Source organism: Anopheles ziemanni, chromosome 3, assembly GCF_943734765.1.
Source record: "Anopheles ziemanni chromosome 3, idAnoZiCoDA_A2_x.2, whole genome shotgun sequence".
NCBI lineage: Eukaryota > Metazoa > Arthropoda > Insecta > Diptera > Culicidae > Anopheles > Anopheles ziemanni.
Genome location: NC_080706.1, coordinates 33,079,614 through 33,102,500, shown reverse-complemented (window position 1 = coordinate 33,102,500; position 22,887 = coordinate 33,079,614). Strand labels below are relative to the sequence as shown.

General features: G+C 49.7%; 1 protein-coding gene across 1 annotated transcript in view; it reads right to left on the bottom strand.

Annotated features, from left to right (window-relative positions):
- LOC131289549 (uncharacterized) overlaps positions 1–22,887 on the bottom strand; it is a 49,369-nt gene that overhangs the window by 11,569 nt on the left and 14,913 nt on the right. Inside the window, 3 exon segments of the mRNA XM_058318832.1 lie at positions 881–2,689; positions 2,751–3,213; positions 3,948–4,117. Coding sequence (XP_058174815.1) covers positions 881–2,689; positions 2,751–3,213; positions 3,948–4,117 — 2,442 coding nt within the window.

The following is a 22,887-nucleotide window of genomic DNA, read 5'->3' as shown; positions in this document are numbered from 1 at the left end:
TGGGCGCACCGGCGATGACCGGAAGCTCATCCTCGTACAGGAGCTGCTCGGAGGAGCTGGTGCCGGTCGTGGCCGTGGAAGACTTCCCACCGTACGACGAGGACGCCTGAAGGCTAACCGTGGACCGCCGCACGTTGGGATTCGAATGGCGCAACCCTGGCGGTGCGTAGTACGTGATTGGCCGTGTCGTCGTCGTCGTCGTGGTCGGAGGTTGCATCATGCTGGCATCGGTGCCAAGTGCGGTGGCTGGCCGAAACCGAGCATGTGGTTGGGATTGGTTAGATTGGGCAACACTACCGGCCCTAGGGGTAAGCGAATGATTAAAGGGACCGGCGGTAAGCGAAGCGGCTGGCATCGAGTAGCGATAGGGGGTGCGCGAGTTCACGCTGGCGTAGGGTTTTGGTGGTGGTGGCAGAGGGGACACATAGTTACAGCACGACAGAGGACACGGTGGTGGAAGATAGGGCAGAAAGATGTCCGACGACAGTTCAACACGCTGCGGGTCGACGGACACGGAACAACGCGGGTTTACGAGTAGTTGTGGTTGAGACAAAGAAGGTCGCAGGTTCACCATCACCAGAAAATGAAGAATGCGGAAAGTGTGGCACACCAGGTGAAGAAAGAAAGAGAAAAGATGATTAAATAAATAATTATGCCCAACACCAAACGTTCGACTTCCGCGAGTGATCAAGACACGTCCATAATATGTCCGCCAAAGTTGTATGGGCCTGGAAAACATTCAATCTATCCGCTACAAACATCTAGTTACACTACACACTACTGAAATGCAACCGACAACACTAAAAGCCCCTTCGTATGGTATCGAACTACGGATCAATCTGATCCGGCACCGGAACCAGCGGTAGAACTGCTCGGTTACCTTAGTCTCCGACATCCACACGGCGCCGCTCTGCTGCTGATCGATCGAGTCCCTCAGCTTGCGGTACCAAGTGTCCGGATCGTTGAGGTTGATCGTGGTGCTGAACACGTGCGACCAGACGCGTTCCAGCTTCTGGCACTGCTCGAACAGCTTCTTGCTGCTCTTGTGGGCCGCCTTCGGCAAACCCTGGCGCATCTGCTTGATCGTGTGCTTGGTGTCCGCCTTCAGGAAGATCACGATCGGATAGAACTGCGCATAGTTCAGCCGATCGACCGCGTTCGGTGTGACGTCGAGAAGGGCGTGCTTGCCCCGGTCCATGATGTCGCGGATGTTCGAGAGGCGCACAATTCCACCGCACTTCGACGAACCCTTATCGTCGTCCTGCAGCGGCGCCGTGTACTTGTCCGGGAAGTCCTTCATGAGCCGCTCGCGAGCGATATCCGCCACCGGACCGAAGATGACCACAGGCCGCACGAAGCCCGGATGCCGCAACACAACGCGCTCGTACGCCGGGAACTTCGAGATGGCATCGGAGAACACCACGTCGTCCCAGTTTTCACGCGATAGCGATTTCGAGCGACGGTGCGTCGAGCGACGCCGCCGGAAGAAGCTGACCCGCGACTCGGACGCATTTTGGTCCTTCTTGCTCGCGTTGAACTGCACCGTCGCGAGCTCTTCGGCACGTGCCTTGTTCGGTATGACGCCTCGCTGGAGCTCCTGGTGGCCCCGGCCGATACGTAGCACCTGCCACGCACCTACCACCCCGTTGTACAGCGTGTCGATCACCCGGAACACGTCGCCCGCCTTGAACGTCAGCTCGCCCTTGGTCGGTGCGTCGCAGTGGAAGTGCGTCTTGATGTGGAACGAGTCGCCCCGCTGCTGGGCGGTGATGTTATCGAACTCCTCCTTGCAGTACTGCACGATCAGATCGATGCGGTCCTGCAAGCTGAGCAGGAACAGCACCGCCTCCTCCCTGGTAACTCCGTTCATGTCCATGTCGTTCACCTTCAGTATCTTATCGCCCGGCACCAGGCCCTGGGCCGAGGCGGGACTGTTCTGCTGGACGGCCGTCACGAAGATGCCCACCTCGTTGCCACCCGTCAGCCGGATGCCAACCGAGCCCTCCTTCTGGAATGTGATGTACCGCGGTTCACTGGTCGGAGGCTTCTCATCGAGCAGCTGGCGACGCGTGGCGTAGAAGTCTTCACCCCGTGGTGGCGGTGGCCGCGGCGGTTCATCCACCGCACTGCGCGAGCGCGAATGGCCACCCCCACCGCTAGCCGCCGCCCCATCGGCCGTGCTGCGACTCGACGTACCCGGAGGAGTGCTGGGTCGGTCGAGCTGCTGAAGCGAAATGTCCGTCAGTGGGCCCCTCGAGCGCCCTCGTGGCGTGAGGTTGCTCTTGTCATCGGCCAGCAGGGTGCTCATGGCCGACGGGCGCGTTGGAGGCTGCACGTACAGATTTTGGCCCGAGTACGACCCACCCGTTCCGTTGAGATAGTTCTCGTCCATGTTGCTACAGTTCGAAACCTGCGCGGTGTGCGAGTAGACGGGTGACTGCATGCCAGACCCTCCGGTGGCCCCGGCCGCCCCTGGCCCATACCCGGCCCCGGCACCAGCCCCAAGCCCGTTCGGTTCGCGCAAAACGGCCAACGTGAGCCGCTCCTTGCACCCGTCGATGATCTTCTTCGCCTCCTTCAGGCTCATCGCGTCGTTGCAGTTGGTGTTGTGAATCCGGGTGACCAGATCGCCTTCCTGCAGCGAGTATCCATTGGCCGCAAGCTGGTCTTTCGTTTTGGAGGAAATTTCCTACAAAGAGCAAGTATGTTTAGTAAAAAATTCTGGTCGCCCGAAAACCGAACCGACTTACTCGAATGAACAACCGACATCCGAGGACGATACCGAAGTCGTCCTTTTTGTTCGCCTTCGTCACGATCACTTTGATTTGCTGCTGAGATCCATTGTTCGCCCCCAGGCCGACGAGCCCGGTCGAGCTGAGGCTGTGCTGGTGCTGATGTTGATGCTGGTGCGAGTTCATACCCGGAACGCCGGTCGGGGCCATCCCGCCGCTACCGACGCCTCCGACTCCCACCGGCCCATTCAGTGGGCCTCCTACTCCACCGCCTCCTCCCCCTCCGCCACCGGCACCAGGAATACCGGGCATGGAGTGCATGTTCGTGCCGGAAAGTGGATGCATCAGGCTGTGGTTCGGGACTCGCCGTCTAACCACCAACGTCACGGTGTTGCCACTATCCCGCAGGACCTGCACGGCCGTGGCGTATTCAACGTTCTCCAGCGACACACCGTTCACCGAGAGGATCCGATCGTTTACCCTGGAAAGGAGAGGGAGAGAGAGAAATTAAATACACGCATTCAATGGCGGAGGTTTATTTCTTAAACCAGGGGTCGGCAAAGTCCGGCCTACAAATTGGTTTTATCCGGACCGTAAGAAAATTTTAGTGCTTCATACAAAAACCAATCTAAATTTTTATTGATGTCAAGATGTCAGGTTTGTTTTTCCCAAATATGAAAATTTTAATTTAAAATAGTCTCATGAGTCTCGTAATAATAAAGATAATTGGTATAAAGAAGTATGAAAATGTTTAAGAAAGTTCAATGATTAATTTTTTATATTTTATCTTCTTCTTCTTCTTCTTGGCGTAACGACCTCTTGGTCATGCCTGCCCGTTAAGGGCTTACGAGACTTGTTTCCCTGTTGTACGTGGATAGTCAGTCCTCTCGTACAGGGGAGGGTCCGGTCTCGGTTGGGATTCGAACCCACGCCGTCGAGGGGCCCAACCACCCCCGGCGCTCATGGGCCGATTTTCTAACCGGCGCTACCGCTCGGCTGTCGCGGACCTCCGGATATTTTATCTTACAGTATTTTTTAATGTAACTTTAACTATTTAGAAAGTTGATACTCTATTCAAAAGGGTTAAGTATTACTTTGAAAACATTAGATCATCATTTAAGGTATCCGGGCCGCGCTTTCGGTATATTTTTTGATGATTACATCTGTCCCTTTTTAGGAAATGTATGCCGACCCCTGTCTTAAACGATTACTTACTGCAACTGGCCCTCGGCGGGGCCATTCTTCAGCACGTCGCTCACGGCGATCGACGGGTCTCCGTTGGCGAAGTGAGGATTATCGCGCCCACCTGACACTGCGATGCCGAAGCCATAGCCGGGCACCCGGGACAGCGTTACCGTGCTGTAGTCCCATGACGTCCGTTCGACCTGCAATAATGAAATGCAAAAAAAGGTACATGAAGACATCAGTGAATGTTCGGGATGGAGTGGAGGTAAACGTTTCTTGTACGCCCCAAAAACTACCAAAAACACTTGACTTGAGAAGGAGAAATCCATCCCCACAAAACGAGCAGATGAGCCGACGACCTCAAGCCGTCCACAGAAACAAAATGATAAGTCCTAAATGAAAAATGCCTTTGTAAGTGGGTAAGTGAAAGTAATATATGTAGACGCGTTCCATTGTCATACGCTACAGGCATTCCGATCGTACGTTCGTTCGTTCGTTTGTCAACCGTCATTACGCAACGCGATCGAGACTTTCCCTCTCGCGTACTTTGGGAAGATGCGTCCACAAGTTAACGATTTGTGAGTTGTGTGCCCGCTAGGAAATGTGCAATTCTGCCGAACGATAAACGACCACTGTTGCAGGGGACATGTTTCCCTTTTCCCTGTTCGTCGCCGAACTACGGGCGGATACTTTTTCTCGCCGTTTAGACCACCGGATCCCGGACCCGCATGGGGAGGAAATGCATTGCGCATCGGGCCGTTTGATTCCGTTTTTCATACCCTCAGTGCTACATTCCCCCAAGGAGGTCGAAGATTTTGCTACATCCTACCACGTAACAAGGGGTAGCCATTGATGAGAGCATAAATATTGAAAACATTGCCGTGACTCATCTGTGGCTTCCGAATGGGAGAGCTGGGGGGAAAAGGAAAAATACAATCACCGCGAAGACTTCAATCGAGACGCAGAAGACCGGAGAAGTGCACGATGATTTTAATCAAGTTTAATTCAATTAAAAGCGGGAATCTTATGCTGGCCAGCATCTCGTCCGCCGATGGTCCGGTGGGATAAGCGGGATGTAATGGGATGTTCTCATGATGTTTATCTTCATTTTTTTGTTGTGTTTATTGCTTTGTGCAACTTAAGAATTTTAAAATGATTTATTTTGTTTTTTTTTGCAGTTTCAACTTTGTAAAGTGAATGTTCAGAAATGAAGAAATTCATTCTTATAAATGAACGTTCCAATCCGAAACATCTCTAAGCCCTCAATGGAGTTAAAGCATCTTAACATATAGACATGGTTTGAAAGAAAATAAACTATTGGAGAAATGATTTTCTTATTTTGAATCTTCCATCCAATAGTGTGGCTCACCTTCACGATAAGCATAATAAACTGTCATGTGACACAGGTTCCACTCTATGGACCCACCCCTTCAACCCCCAACATCGCCATCGAACTCCCGCCTTTTCCTCTCGCTCCCTTTATATTCGCCTCGTCCTGTCATAAATTAGTATTAATTAACAACCGATTGTGCGATTGATCCAAGTCTTCATCGTCCGAGCGGCCGGAACTGGGCTAACATTGATTGCCTATCGGGAATACGCACACACTTTCACCGGGCGCTTGGAATTATGAAAGCGAGCCGTTTCAGGCCAGAAACAGCTTCCATACACTTTGGTGACGGATCCCTCGGACGAAAGACGGTGTCCGGAAGCGAGAGAGGGAGAGATAGGGAGGAAAAATTCCAGTCAAACAAAAAAACAAAAAAAAAACGAACAAATGTTACACGGGAAAATCTCAATTCAATGGCGCATGGAGAAAGCATGGCTAATTGAACGATATGCTCGAGATGGCTGGCCGCATACTATGCTGGTGCTACTACCATCGAAGGCCACCTGTCGGGATGAATGCCAGATCACGCGATCGCGCAGTCGGTAGCGATCTTGGGGTGACTTTGAAAACGGTGGCTGCGAACTGCCCCCTTTTCCTCGGCGGGAGTGGCGGGGTGGACAGGGCTTGCACAAACCATTATCACTCCGGCAGCAAGAGATAAAGGCCCGCCACCGTATCGGGTGGCAAATTAAAGAAATCGATCTTTTCCACCAACACGCCGTGGACATGATTTCCCTCGTCATTAGCTTTATTATCGTTGCGGTGGGTTTGACAAATCGAACCGATGTTAGAGCGATGTCGAATTGGGGCAGGGGGAGGGAGAGAAAAAAGAGAAATCTAGATAATGATCCATTATCTCGTTCATTGGACGCCGTATCGCTATCTCCGTGAGGGTGAGTGTTTGAATGACCCTGTATTTACGTGTAAAATAAATGATACTGTTTGCTCTCCAATTACCAGGACAATTTTGTGGTTACGAAGATTGTATATTAAATTGGTTAGGTTCAACCTTATAAAAAAAAAAATCATAGAATAAAGGTAAACTAACTTTACTGAGTCGCAAAAATTTAATCCTCCTCTGTTCGTACTTTATTGCACCTTCCTCGCAACGTGACGAACTTCAGTCCGTAAGTTTCTCATGAAGCAACGAATCCAAATTTAAATCAGGGCACACACAAATATGACACGTTAGAAGAATAATGATTCTTCGTCAACCTCGCACTGCGACGATGTCCCGTTAAAAATAAAAACCGGAGAATGAAGTAGTAAAATGCCTTCGGGGGAAAACTACTAAATTCACACGACCTACAACGCTGCCACCAACACGCACGTTCCTAATGGGCCAAACCGAATGGATTCCGTGTTCAATTTCATGCAACATTCCGCGCCATCGTGATCGGTGTTGGATGGGGGGGGGGAGGGAGTTCGCGAGCTTGATCGGATCGATCGGTCGCGGATCGGAAAGCTGTGGACCGATTCCGTATGCGAAACACCTATTATAGAGTGACCACAAAGCCCCCCTAAGCATAAAACAGCCAGCACCGACACACGAAAGCAGCGCGACTACCAGGGTTGGCCAGAGACGGGGGGTGCATTAGAGAGGGCCCGCAACCGCGCAAGGGCACTGGAAAGAAAAAGGAAATTTCTTACAAAGTGTACAAGTCTGCAAAACTGCTGCCCGAGCCTTTGCTGGACTGTGTTTGATGCGATGGAAAGGGGCAAGGGAGATGGGCAGTGCCTGCATAATGGCATCCTGTGAAGGGGTTGCAGCAACACGCGGCACCCTACAGTATGCGTCCCCCTTTGGGCTTCTGCTAAGCGGTTGGTCAATGCGCCTGCGACCATGAAGGAAATTGTGCCTTTCTTTTCATTTGACTTCATTGAGTAGCGAGCAGCCGTTTGTTTTTTTTTTTCTTATCCGCATTTGTCCGTAGGGATTTAAAAAAAAGGTCTGGGGGTTTGCCGGAGGGTGGTGGGAGTGACACGGGGACTCCTTCCGCGCCTAACCCCGATGGTCTGCCCCGGAGACACCGAGGGAAAACCGAACCACAATGAGGCAAAAAAAAAATCTAATCCACCAACAAAGGCTGAAACACACTTCAATCGATCGAGCTGAAGGTGTTTTGGAGGTTATGATTAAAACGCCGTTTTCGCGGCGGACCGTAATGAGGACACAGACACTTGGGCGGCAGAAACACAACTGCACACTGCAGCCCGCGTGAAACAGGCGAGCTTTCTTTTAAACTTTCCTCCATTTCGTTCGTAGGAAGCATATTCGCATAAACAAGAAGGCAAGAGATCTACAAAGTAGCTACATTTTTTTTTCACGGGTGGCTAATCTAGTTTGTTAAATATAAAACTAAACCCAAAACCCAAAAACATGTGATAAATTGAAACACGAAAACCCTCTTACACAAATCGTCAAAATCTTGACATTTGATTGATTCGCTTTTCCTTTTCGAAACGAACAATGAGATAAGGATGAAACAATTATAAATGTGACAGATAAACGGTAACTCCCAAAAAAGGGCTTACCATTTACAGTCACGGTGGAAAAGTATTTATCAAAGCGTGCCATGTCCAAAAAACCATGAAAGTGGTCGATGCTGCTGATAATCGGATCGTCAAACGGCTTCATGCTCGCGATCGTAGGACCTTCTTCCTGCGCTTTCTTCCGCCATTAGCATACGCCACCGGCGGCTAATTTAAATGCACGGCCACGGATTTCGCCCTAACGGCGGAAAGAAAACCCACCGATCTGGTTCCCAGCACCTCCTCCCAGCACCTTACAACCCGAGTCCACACGCTTTGGGCCGGAAATGGCCTTATCTTCCACCAGCCTATCTATCGGTCGTTTGTCCACTTTCACCCGTTTCGGTGCGCTCGCGGGGGGAAGCCGGTGGACGGGGTTGCATCTCCGAGCAATCGAATGCCGGCGGAGCGCGGTAACGAGGGAGTTTAATGTGTCAATTAGCATGGAAGGGGTGTCATTACATCATCGGCGAGCGATCGGAGGAAAACACACAAAACACCGCAATTTGCGTTACCATCCCAGGCGAGGCACAAAGTCAACACCAAATGAGTTAAAAAAAGGTGCACACATCAACAAACGGCAGGCGATTCGACGTTTAAACAGTCACTTTTGTAAAACGTAATAAAGGTAATGTGCAAAGACATGTTGTGCGTAAGGCTCATCTTCGTAAGATGAGCGGTTGATCGTGATCCGATCGCGGGATTTATGGCTAATAGTTGTCGAGTGTGTTTGCACCTAAATGACTTTGCCTGTCGACTACGAATATGCAATTTTCTTGTAACAATAACAGTTTGTTTACAGTAATACTTGCAAACCTATCAGAAGCGTTTACAATAGTGCCTTATGAATCTTTAGGCGAGATTAATTCTTATCAATCTTTCACCTAACATTCATTCAGATTAATTCATAAATCATTTGAGATTTGAATCTACAAACGTTGATGAATCTTACGAAAGCTTATATGAATATTCATGAATCTTTCTTGGATCTTTCACGAATCGTCATGATTCTTTCATTGGTGTGGCTCATCCGACCAAAACAAAAAGGAGTCTCTCTACCCATTTTGTGGTCTTTAGTTTCCTGTTATTTAAACATTAATGAATCTTTCATTAATAATGAAACATTAATGAATTCATGAATCTCCAAAACGATGCAAAGAATCATTTGATCATCCAAAACGATGCAAAGATTCATGATTGTCGGAATCGGAATTACACAACTCTAGTTTACAACATGCATTTTCTTCAATAAGCAATTTTCTAGAATCAATTAAAGTATTTGTTTTCTTCTTTAAAAACTGAAAAAAATGTATAACTTTGCTACTTATGGCGGACAGTTGATCGATGGAAAATATACGTAATTAAAGAAAGTTTTCCGCCCTCGATCTTGAAGAAAACAAAAACACCACCCACTGAAGGGATAGATAAGTGCAAAAAGTGTATTTCGACACCAAAGCGTTCTCTATGCACTTGTGTGTGTGTGTGAGTGAATATGTGTCCCAAGTGGATGCAAAAATGCAACGCAACTGCCTTCGGATTGTGCACCTTGTGTGCAGCGTCGGCTTTGGTTTCGTATGCTGGCGCGCGGAAAACTCTCCATCGCATTCCGTACGCAGCAAAACATATGCACTGCGCTGAAGCACACGGCGGAGGATCCCACATCCCACAGCCGGGAAAGGGAAAGAAAGCCAGCCAGATGGAACGAGACGGACACACCGGGAGAGGACGCAGCTGCCGCACGGGTTTTCGAAAAAGTGGTAAAACTGGTCAGGTGAGTTTTGGCTTTCTGTTGCTCTTTCGTTCCGTTGATTTTCTTCAGGCTCCACCTCCCCCCTCCTTCACCCCTCCTTGGCCGGAGCAATGTTACCTCAGCCCAGCCTCCGGTTCCGTCTACGTCCTGTCCCTTTAACCACCTCGCAGCAGCAGCAAACACAGCCTCCATTTCGTACCGCCACGGGTCTTTTACACCCCGTGGTCCGGCTTCCAATTTGTTTGGGCAACACAGCGTCGAACACTACTACTACACGAACCCTTCGCCCCGGCTACTACGAGACGGCTACGATCATTACAGTTACTACATTCCGACCACCGCATGATCGCGAAAGTGAGATGGAGGTGGGCATGATTAATTTATTGATATATTACTCTGATGCAAACGGGCGTGCGGGCGCCTCGGTTCCCTCCGTGCTTGTGCGGAATCGGTTCTCCAACTCCAACACTGCCCAACAAAAAAGCCAACCCTCCTTGGCCCACAGGCCGCAAACGATTAAATCCACGACCGCTAACTCCCGGGGCCTCCGCGGTGGAAGAATAAATATATATTTATGCGCAATCACCTCAAACGCCTCGGCCTCAAAAGTATGCGAAGGACGTTAGATACTATCGGGTTCGTGCGTGTTCCTTTTCAATCCGAGGCTTCAACCCGACTGTGTGTTCTTCTCTCCGCAGGCTGCGAGTTGTCATCGTCATAAGGCTCATAACTTGGCCGTATTTTATGGCGATGAGTGCATCATAACTGAAGGCATTTTATTAGCATTCGAATGGGACAGGCAAGCAAACCGTATGCGGATCAGGTATGCGAAAACAATCATTAATAAAAAAAAATACAAAACGACAAAGCTGGAATTGACAGTTGATCCAACTCGCGATAAAGACAGTGATCGATGGAGGAGCGCTGTGATTAAACCAAAGTAAAGCAAAGAAATACTGTGTAACTTCCTTCGGGATTTGTGCTGACTCGGGAGCCTTAGAACTATGTGCAAACAAACACAAAACGTAATGCACTTCCCGGCCGCATTCTACGTTGGTGAGTCGAAGGGCAGCCACGTCGGTGCTCGTAGAAAGAGAAAGGAGAATCTCATCGTACAAATCCGTACCGTCCGCATCGGATGGATGAGCAAGGGGTATCGGTAGCCGAGGTGGTTGGTTGGATTAAACCTCGGCCTAAAAAGAAAAAAAAAAACAATACACGAGCTTCTGCTGCACATTCACCCGGCCTCGAGAGCTGGCGGTGAACCGGCCTGGCTGGCGGACGGAAGATAAACGATGGATAATCATCGCTCGTAAAACGACTCTCCGGCTCAAGGCGAAGGTGCCGGGAGAGTGGGGGAAACTGGTATGAGTGGCACGGGGTATAGGGTGTGCGGACGCCGATTCACTGACTAAAACCGCGTGAGCAGACCCCGGCCCCGGATTGCAATTCTATATACGCAAGGTAACCGGAATCGCGAATCGCGAGATCCATTTCCAGCCTGGACGCGAGCGGACAATTTAGCTGACTGGACCCTCTGGCGTCTCCGTCTTGGGGGAGGGAGGGTCGAGGGGACGGTGGGGGAGACATTAGGAAATTGAGGAAGTCAACCAAAACCACCCGCCATCGTTACCGAAGATGAATCGTGGACCATTGTTCTACCGAAGGCAGTCATTGCTGAGTTCTGCCATCTGCCAAAGTGTGCATTATTGGTTGTTAGTTTTTTTCTTCTCACAAACAAGATTTAAATAAACATCCTCTTCAGTCGGAACCAGCTGCGTGGCCTGTTGGGATGTTTTCTCTTATCAGCAAAATCTGTTCCGTTCGCTCGACGACAATGAATAAAGAAGGGGAACTAGCATGTAGCTTTCCTGTTGAAGGAATACGCATGAAATCCCAAGAGCTGAGAGTTGCAGGCAAGAGAACATAACACGGTACAAGGCATATGTTTGATAGTACGGGAAAAGAAAGCCAGAGAAGCCTGGAAACCGGTACCCCAAAAAGTATTCAATAATGGTGTAACGTACAGCAGAGCCAGTAAGATACAAAATTCAGAATAATTTTTGTCCAGAAATAGAAGTCGAGGACGGTTCAGCTAAAACTCATCCAATGGTGATATTTAACACCAACGAGGATTAAGTCATAGAATGTCTGCTCAGTAATCTAGGGAGCTTCTTAGGACTCCCTAAGCCTACGGATTATAACTCGAAGCTAATACTGCCGTTTCCTTTAGAGACACTCATCAGTAGACTCTAGGGAATTCTTGGGATGTTCATGTCCACCTTGTATTGAAAATACTGACGGCCAACTCTCTACACTCCCTGTCCTGCGTACCTGCGAATCGCTGTGGAAGTGATTGTTGGGCAACTGATTGCCCGCGTTCGGTGCTCCAAGCATATCCATCATCATTCTGCGCCACGTTGCGTCCCCGCTGTCTGCTGCTGCTGCTCCGGCCAGCCTTCGTCCCGTCCCTGCATCCACACGTACACCGAGTCTGCTGCACCGCTGCTGAATGCCGGTGCCTCCCAGCGCATTCCTGTCACTTCCACGGCGGAATATGGCACGTCGCACCAGCGGTTTGAACTTGGCTCAACTTTAAGGCACTTTAGCTGCGCGTGATCTCCGAGCGCTCCGATCCGCTTTCAGCACCGTTGTTCGCGGGTTGGTGATACCTTGAATTTCTAATTCCGTGCCACCATCACCACCACCACCACCAGTACACACGCGAGAACTGAGAGACTTGTCAGCAAACCGGACCGGTCAGGCAGGTTGGTTTGGGTTGGGCAGGTTGATTCTGCTGTGCGGGCCCCTACAGCCATCCACAGGAGCCACGTGAAAACGCAAGGCCCTTCAATATACCTGCGTCGCCTGCTATGATTCTATTTTTTGTTTCACTCGCTCTTCGAACAGCAGAAATCTTCCGGATGGCACTTGCACTCACTCTCACTCGCCGCGTCACTGAATCAACAATCGAGAGTCGTTGATGCTTGAGGAACTCCTGAGGAAGGTTTTTGGAGGAACGATTGAGGCGATTTAATATAGGTACGCCAGGTACGCCGCCCTACCGACCGAATACTGCCATCATCACCATCACCATCTTCAGCATCAGCGACACAACGGAACCGAACTCCAACAACACACACTCGATCCTCCCCAGAAACCCCCAAAAATGACCAATTTCTCGACAAGACGCGACGCCTGTACGCTTCTTCTTTCTTTCCGCCGGCTTTGTACCATCGATCGGGAGTGGGAGACTCGAGTCTGGTTTCTTAAGGCGCTTCGGTGTGTGTGTGTGTGTGTCTATGAATTTTTTTTCTTCGTTTCGTCTCACCTTCTCTACCGCCCCCCCCCCTGGCCTTATCCCATTCCGAGGCCCTTTATCGATCGCGAGGGAATTTCGTTTGTACCTGTTGTTGTTGTTATTGTTGTCGATCGCTGCTGAACGACGAGATGGGCTCGGCACCTTTCCACTCCCTCCCTCAACTGCCCTTACAAACACACACACGCACACACACACAAACAAACCCATTACATTTACAAAAAGCGTGCGCGTACGCAAGGCGGACACAAAAAAAAAGCTCACATACGCGCGCACGAGCCAATGCGCGATTATAAATTCCTCCACATCGGACCCGGTGTGTTGTGGCTTCAACTTCTTGGCGTCTTAAGACGTAGGATGGATGGGAGAGGGTGGGGGGGGGGTGAGGGAGGGGGAGGTGTGTCTTGTTGGAAGCGGGATTGGAGATGGTGAAGCCTGCCGCTCTCCTCACGAAACACAAGAGAGAAATCAAGCTCGCTGAAGGATGGTGATGGTGACGACGACGACGACGACGATGACGGTGTTGGTGGTGGAAGAAGTGGGTTTGGCTGTGGCTCCTGTCTCTTTTCCTTCCACCCCTTCCCCGCTTGCACCCGTTTCTCTCACTCGTTGCAGCACGGCCTTACTCGATCTCGTTCGCGCGCGGAGTGGTGCGACTTTTAAGATTTTGCACTCTCTTTCTTACGCTGCCCGCGGACATTTACTTTGGAAGCTTTTTTCAACCACCCACCCCCTTCGTCCACCGGGGCATTCTAATATTCCGTTCTAACGCGTTTTGACTGCTTTTTTTCTCATCTACTCCTTCATTTTATGCTTCTTTCCTTCTCGTCGTTTTCAGAACAGAAAGGAGACCAGTTAACCAGCCTCGATGATTTTCTTTTTTTTTGTGATGGTTAAATATGCAACACTGGGTCGGTAATTTATTCGACAATTTACTTAATTTACTTTCACGTTACGACCCGTGGCACACCCCGGGCTGATTGGAGCTGATTAATTACGGGCGACTTTTACATTGAGGCGACGCTCCCAATCCATGTACCCCGTTTGGCACTGCCGGAGGACTTTTCTTTGCCAAAAACACACAAACTTTCCGAAACGCCGAAGACATTTAAAGCTTCTCACCACTACCACAACACCCGAAATTCCCCCAAACAATCATTCGATGGCACTTGGGAGGCTGAAACAGGGGTTTCTAATTCACACTTCGGTCTCAATTCTCGACATGGCACTGGAAGAAAAGGATCTTTGTGAGATCGCCTTCAGAGCAGCAGGCTAGGTTTTAAGCTGACGCGATGCGACTGATTGCCTCTGCGCTGCTGAAGACGAAGACTTTTGCTGCTGCTTCGTCAAGACAGCATTCTTGAGATGCGGCAAAGGAGATTCTCCTCTCAAGCGTTTCTCACCCACAAACATACGCACACATACACACATATGCGATCGGTCACGCACATACACAAACACAATGCAAAAGGAATGACGAAGGGAGAATCGTGCAGGATAATCTCGGAGATCTCTCTCCGATTCCGGCCGTTTGGCTAATCCTTGCCTATCCTTGTCGTGTTGGTTGGAACAAATGCGATCGCAAAATTCAACAATTCGGGTTAACAATAATTTACCGATGCAAACAACGTAAGGCACAGGGTCACGAAATCACGAAATGGTGCGCGTTTTAAATACTGCTTTGAACTTTTTACAGAAACTAAAAACCGTGGCGCAGGATTCCGCACAAAGCGGTGCGCACTCGACCACTCGACGGCACGAAATAAAATGGACGCCCGGACCAGAGAAACGAGTTCTCGGCTCGCGGGCCCGCAAGTTAGCCACCGTTCGAGGAGACAAGAGGGAGAGGAAGAATGGGAGAAAAAAAACAAACCAAACCAACATAGCCGGGAAACTGCCAAACGCAAACCGAAACCAGCATCATCTCTCGTCGATGATATACGAAACATAAAGTCACCTCTCTTTTCTTTGGCGACGACGACGACTTTTGCCTTCTCCTCTGTCTCCCTCTGGCGTGTCTCTTTCTCTCTCTTTCGCCCTGTCGCCGGGTTGGCAACAAAAAGGCAGGCAGGAAACGCAACAGGCCCCGCATAACAACCATCACGTCAGCATTGAGCCCTTCGCAGCATAAATGAAAGCCCCATGGTTGTTGGCGGAAAAGCAGCAGGGGAGGGTAAAGGCAGACAGAGATAGCGCTGGCGGCTGAAAGGCGACGGCACTACTCGCTGGCCGATCGAGGAAAGTGCGAAAGAGAAGCGATCGCCGAAGGAGAAGAAGCCATCGGGACCGACAATCGAAAGGAGAGAAAACGAAAGAGCCCACGAAGGTCGAGTGAGACAAAACACTCACACACACACAAAAGCCGTTTAAATCGTCTGTCTCATTCTTTTAGCGTATCCTTTTTCTCCCAACTCGCGATCGTTGTTTGCAATGTTTTTTTTCGTACGGCCAAGTCGAGAAGAAAGCTTTGGGTTTTAATCTTTTCTGCTGCAATGTGGAACCGAACCGAATCGATGCCGAGATGGTGGAATGCTCTAGGGAAGGAGGACGGATAGGGTGGGGGGTACAGGATTATTGCAACTCCCCCCTGCCGCTCCGCTCGTTCCCTGGCACAACAATCCGCGACGAGCTTATCGTATGAGTCACACACGCGCATATGCATCGTGTAACATTTGCACCGACTCGCACAAGGAGTGGCATGCGAACAAGGTGTTGATGAAGTGAACAATCTGACCTTTAGTTTCCAGAAAGTTGATATGCCGGCTAGGTATAAGCTGCATATAATGTTTGAGAAAACAAAAAAGAGAAACATAGCTATAAAATTGGCAATTTGATGAATACAAAATATTGGATTTAAATTTGAAAACTACAACATAAACATAAAATTGCTCTGCTTTGTGCTTGAATCGATATATGGTACACCTCTCCTTTTTCTGTCTGTTCTTGAAGTTATCAATGATGCAAAACCGTTACACGCTTTGACCAATTCCAATACCTACTTCCTCTGCGCCGCATTCAATTCCGCGCCAAAAGTAAAACGCCTCAGAACATGCCAAATTCTTCATTGATGACGTTGTCGATGGCTTTAACTTGTTTTTCTCTCTTTTCCGTTCGTTCGTACCCCTTTATTATCCTGTCTCGGCGCGTCCGTTCAGAGCACCCAAAGCATAAGAGTGCACTCATACACACGCATCCAAAGCATACAATAAGAGGAAAAAAAGCATTCCGATGGTGGAGAAAAGGAACCCCACGAGTGAAAAAGAGAAAGACTGGACAAAAAGGCACATATACTGTGTTTTTTTTTCTCTCTATCTTATATCTACGCTGAGACGAATGCTGCATTGAGTCAAATGCTTAACGCGTACGTTGTGTTTCCTTTATTTCGTCCAGTTTTATATTTGTTTAATTCTGTTCGTTCGCCTTTTCCCAGATCAATGATCAAAGGGACACCACCCATGCTTCCGATGTTCTTCTGATCATCCAAGCATAACGATTCCAACACACACACACACATAAATACACATGTACCAAATCGGACAAACGCAATCCAGCACCTCGAAGGCTGAAGAGCCTTTTGCGGAGGGCGAAAAGCAAAAAGGCTACTGATTTTAATATTTGTCTTCTTGCTTTCGACTCACCTCGCTTATTCGATATTCACCGAAAAGAGGAGGTGGATGAAAGGGTTTGTAAATCCGCGAGCCTCATCCTTTCAGAGTCGCTCGATGCACGTGTTCTATCGAAACTCTTCTGATCGTGTGGATCGGATTTGATCGCGCTGGCAAAAGGTAGCAAATAAATCAACATCGCTTGCGGGAAAGAGTTTCCCATCGAAAGAACTTACACCCCACCCCCCATTCGTCCGAAGGCTTTTAGTGTTTGACTTGTACACCCCCCCAACCCCGAGTGGCCCCAAACGCTCAAGCACTTCTCGGACCAAGGCTGAATAGTAAACGATTACCTCATTCGTCCGCTGGAACAAATCCTTTCAAAGGTACAGAAAGGGGTTTGACACACCCGCACCCGAACGAAAGGTACGGTACGGAAAATACCCGTAAAGTAAACCTCATTTCAGTGCCGAAGACATTTGGTGGAAACGGCAAGGTGGAAGATAACCGAACAGAGAAAAAAAAACAACCACCAACCACCCTGCTGCTCCGTCAACCGTGAATTGTTGACGGGAGAATTTTTAACGTTGGTCCGTACGTTTGGTGGATTGGATTTACATAAAAATTTCGCTTTGTTTCGCTGCTCCGACGGGGGTTTCGCTTTGCATACGCGTTGGATGCGGAGAGCGACCGCGCAAAAAAAAGCCGAGACGAGCCAACCGAACTCCTCCGAAACGAAAGACTTGAACGCCCGACACGCCTGCCGGTGGAAGCGGTAGACGGGGAACCTCCTCCAACCGCTCCACCCGATAAGGGAAAAAGTTGGCGACGTTCGGTGACGTTCTGAGCACGCCCCGGTGCGTCCTATCTGCTGATAAATCGAACTGCTGCTTGATTTCGCTTCGCGGTTCGGTTCTGTACGTAGCAAACGTTCCTTCGGCTACATTCGCCACTTTCTGCGACTTCTTCCTCGGTTCGGTTACGGAAAAGATGCTGCGCGAAGAACAAGATAAACTCCGGAAACGGGATACATTTCACGACACCCTGTATTCTCTAACGTCGATACGATGACTAACGTGTCTGGCGTGAAAGTAACATCGATGATTTAGAGTGGTGTTCTTTATTTAAAGAGTAGCACAATCATTTTTAGATTTATCATGCAAACCCCTTGACTTACATTTTAGACAAACACAAAAACTCGAACAATGTTTCAACGGCATACAATGTAAACATTCTTCTCATTCGCAAATAGTTCATTTTAATTAATTTAATTAATCTTAATACGCTTGTCGAACACGTGTCTTAATTCCCACACTTTGAAAGGAATGAAGGAATTTGCGGAATTTACGGTAAGTTCCAACATCCAACCAGGTGTGGCCCCTCGTCCCACGTTCGATTAATCAGCAGCATAATCCCACCCCCAGGTCACCCCCGCTACCCTCGTTCGCCCAACCTACCTTTGCCGCCTTCCTTTTGCCCGCGCCCACCGGGTGAATGTATTTGTCGTTAATCATCTCGAAGATTTCGGCCGGCGAAGGTATCTTGTACCGCCGGAAGCTGCCTCGCAAGCCGCGCTGATGCGGGAGCTGCTGCTGGTGCTGCTGATGACCGGAATATAATCCGGTGGCCGACGTCGGTAGAATCTGTTTGACCCGATCGGTCGGCGCACCCAGCTCGTGCCCGACGGCGTTGCTTTGCTGCTGCAGCGTGGAGTTGTGTGACGGTGTGGCCAGGGGAAGATGGTACCCCGGGTGGTAGGGACCCTTGGGGACAAATCCGTTATCGGCCGGAGCGGTGCGGTAGAGATCATGGTGGCCGGTGGAAGGCGCAAAGTATCGCCGGTCAAGTGTCATGCTTTGCTGCGGTGGAAAAAACGCTTGCTGCTGCACGGCGGATTGCATACCGTTAGGCGCCAGCGTTTCTCGGTACAGCCGCTCACCGCCGACATTGTAGCCGCCGCGGGCCGCGACAGCATTTCGTACCCCGCCATCGCCATTCGGTAACCCGAGCGGGTGCTGACGTTGATGATGTTGATACGGGTGCGCTTGCTGATGGCCATGGTGGTAAGCCGAGCCGGGCTGCTGATAGTATCCCGCACCACCGAACGATGCCGGAAGTGTACGGAAGCGTGCCATCATCAGCGCCTCATCCCCGCCGTCGCCAGCGTCGTGGTTGCCCGATGGCGGCGGTCCCGTCTTGAAGAAATGTTCCGCCGGATAGAAGTTCTTGGTCGTAATGGCAGACGATACGTAGGAGTTTCGCTTACGCTTCCCCTTCAGCGATGCCGACGACGATTTCCGGCGATGCCGCTGACTGTTGCCGCCGCCACCACCACCACCACCGGTGCCTCCGCCGCCAGCCGCACCATCCGACCCGCCGGACGACTTCACGATACTCTTGACGCCCACATTTGATTTCGGTCCCCGCTTGATCCACTTGGGCAGCTTCATTCTGCACACTACTCCACCCTGGGTTTCGTTATTCGTTCGTTTGCTGAACCGATTGAAACGACTTTGCGCCAAAACAACCCTCCCTCGTGCGTGGGTGTACGAGCTCACTTCATATCCACTTCCGGATGTATCTTATATTCCGTTTCCTTCGTCAACATTTACCAAACACACACACAAGAACGGGCAAAGCCTTCTTTTTTCGCACCCTTCGAGGACTCGTCGGTAGTTTTGCTGAAAACTCGTAAAAATGGGGGGCCACAACGAACGACTGGTTGTTGCTTTGCGGGCGCGTTGCTTCTTAAGCTAATTAGATTAGAACAATCTCATTTCCAAAACCACCCGCTCGCCCTCCCTCGTCCGAACACACTTGAAGAAAAGTGAACGCACATCGTTTTGTTTACGCGCCCGGCCCAAGCCAAAAGAGTAACCCACTTCCATGCACTGCACTGCAAGCAAATGGCTTAGGGTGGAAAAGAAATTGATTTTTCCCGTCACACCACCATCACACGCGTTTTCCACTTGGCGCCCACACTTGGCGCGGACACACTTCTTGCGCGCAACTGGATACCTTTTTTGTTGGTACAACGCGGTGGTGGTAGGGCTGACCTTTCACCTCCCACCGTTAGGGGGCCGTCGTCGTCACAATTGGCGATTTCGTCATCGATTCGATTTTACGCACGGAAAACACGACACGGCCTGTGTGTTCATTGACCACCACTGGGCAGCAAAAACATCGCCAAAGGAAGCACACCGTCAGCAACGGACCGCGTCCGAACGCTTGAAGGCTGGCCTGAGAATGGATCGAATGGTGAAATCAAAGCCCACCAGCCAAAGACGTGCGTGCAAATGAAGGCCACCGCTGCAGCACCGTTCGGTTGGGCTTTGAAGTTCGAATGGGTCACTACAAAGGCGAAAAGTTTGGCCCTTCTTCGCAATCGCCCCGCGACCACAATGTACCGGAGCCAATGTTTGTAATGTTATGGCACTTAAACCGCCCCTTTTTCACAGATTAGGGGCGTATTGAACCGACGATATAAGTTGCAAAATGTTTTACTTTGAGGTTGTTTAAAAATGGGGGCAAACACCCCGTTTTATGGCACCTTCCAAGTAAGTAGAATCGGAACTCCACTTTTCGATAATTAATTCACCGTATTTGCACCTTCGGGAAAACGCACCTTTTACGCTCTTTTCCGAGTGGAAGTTACACAAAGGATCACATTAACCACTCAAACCTGAGGCCGGCCTCAATTCCTTCCGAGTTTTCCAACACATATCGTCTTAATATCGCGCCCGGAAAAAAGGGGACCGCGGAAGGTGGCGTGTTTTCGTGCAAAAGGGAACGCTCCAGAAGCCGTTTGAACCCGCGACCGCCGGGGGATCGGAACCGCGGTAGCCGAGAGGAACTAGAACATATTCGCACGGCGTGTGAAAAGCGACTGCCACCGACGTCAGTCACGAGCCCCGAGGACCGAAGCGATATACTATGGGACGATTCGTCCTACCGCGTGTCGTCGTACGCGTCTCCGCCGTCTTCGGCTGGTGGCTGTCGTCCGTGAAAATGGAAAATCGAGCGGCCCGTCGGGGCCACTAACTATCGCCGTCCCGAGAACCGCCCCCCAAAAATAGCGCCGATAGCGATTGCGGACGATATGGTGTGTAGCTAGCGACGTATTTTTGTGCGCCGCTTGGGTGAGGCGAAAAGCGTTAACGCTTTCCGATCAATCATAATCTTTCTGTCCCTTCATGAACGAGTCAGAACGAGTTCAGTTCGAACGGAATAACAAAAATCAAAATGCATTAAGAAATGTAAGATTCTGATGCTTTTTAATTCTGGGAATATTTTTAAGAAGGTCACGCAGTCTATTGAAACAGATACTTTAAAAAATTGTGTGCCAACATCTACTTACATGACGGATTGATAAAGAATAACTTGATAAAGTTTTGACGTAAGTAGTACGCACCACTTTAGGAGCTTAAAAGTTGTCAAGAATTTAAAAGTAACGAGACCATAAGAGAAATGGTAAATTTAATCATTTCAACCGAGCTAGTACAGGGATTTTCAGATGATATCATAACAGTAGCAGCATTAGTTCTAACAACAGGACATGATATTCCATCATGTGCGATATACGTTTATACTTGCTAGTTACGTACATCACTCGAGCTGCCACACCAATTTTATAATATCAACTGCTACGGTTATAATATCTACTGACAACGCTATGATAAACATGATCGCGTTATAAAATTAACTGGTTCTGTTGGAATATCATGTGCTGCAGTTACAATAAATACTGCTACTGCTATGATATCATCTGAATTAATACACAATAAATAGAAATAAATAAATAGTTTTTCAAATGCTAAAGTCCGTCTTCAGCAATAATAAATAAATGTACTCAAAAGAGTAATGAACTTTTTGTCCAACCCAACTGCCCGTAGCATTCCGTTCGTAGTGTGGACGGTACCCATGGTATATTGGTACGATGGAACCCTTGGCGCACCCACACCACCGTACAGTACCGCTCCCTGTCTAAAATCACCCTCCCAGGATTAAAGGACCGACCTGTGCCGCTTGTAACGCTCACCGTGCCTCACGTGTTTTCCGGCGTCGGGTCGCGCGACGTGCCACGAGTTTCCCGAGGGGATCGTGGGTTGAATATTCGAACACCCGCCAGGGGGAGGAGATGGAGGAGAAAGAAAAAAACATCAGCAAACTATCCTTACCGGCCGTCGTTAACGTAAATTGTAAAAGTAGGATAGGAAGCGTGTCCGGAAGTCGGGAAACGGAGCGATGGCCAGACACTCCCGAACACGAGCCAACGACACGAACGAGCGACCGAACGTGCGAACGAACGACCGTACGTTGGCCATGCGCACTGACAATGTTTTCCTTTCCCGAGAGCCGGCTACGAGTTACATCTCGCCCTTCTGGCCCACAGATCCTGGCCATTTTCCAGGTTGGCCCAGGGGGAATCGAAGGAAGAGCGCACAATGCAATGGCCGGCAACTTTCCGGCGACTGCATTTCAGGACACCGTACGGTTTCGCACGAACATAACAAGATCAAACGCATGCACACGCACCACGTTGGGAGAGAGAGAGCGAAAGAGAGGGATGATGGCATATTTCCAGGATGTGCTCGTAGGCCAACCGGAAAAGGCCGACTCCGTCGCGTCAGTTAAACCTCGAACTCAACCCCCTGGTGGGAGATTTTTTATTTATATTCACTCACAGACAGAGGGGTGGCCCGCTTGGAGTGGCCACCGTTTGCTTCTCGTCCTGTCGATCGATGCCCGGGTTTCTTCCTCTCCCGCCGTTCTCATTTCAGCTGCATTTCAGCTTACGCTTTGGTTGATTGTATTATCGGGCCCATTGATTGGTTTGTTTCGGCCCAACATCCTTCCCAACACGAACTTCAGTGTGTTTCCAATCCACGTTCATGCACATCCTGTGTTCATCCTTACAAACATTGATGTACATAGTATCCCTTCATTATTCTATCTCAGTCCGTTCCCCGTTTTCTCTGCCATTCTGTGCTTGGCCGGGAATCGAATTCATTTCCATAGCGAACGTAAACTCCTCCGGGAGGAAGGAATTTTCCACCGGAAAAACGTAGTACGCCACTTGGCAAGCGTTTCATTCCCGACTCCCAACCGAGAACGGGTTTGTTATTGTTTTATTTTCACTCTGTCAAACGCACATCGTTTGCCGGCTCGGTTCGGTCGAAAAAAATAAACCGGGTGCGTATGAAGGAGGTGAGTTTTCCCACTCGCACCCACCCAGCATTCCTGTCGGCTCGCGAAGGGCCGCACCTTCGTTCTCGGGTGTGCGGCGGCGTGGTGGGGAATTAGCATATTTATACGCCGGACGTAATACAATTAAGAACCCGACCAGACGGTATGACTTTTTGAATAATAAACAA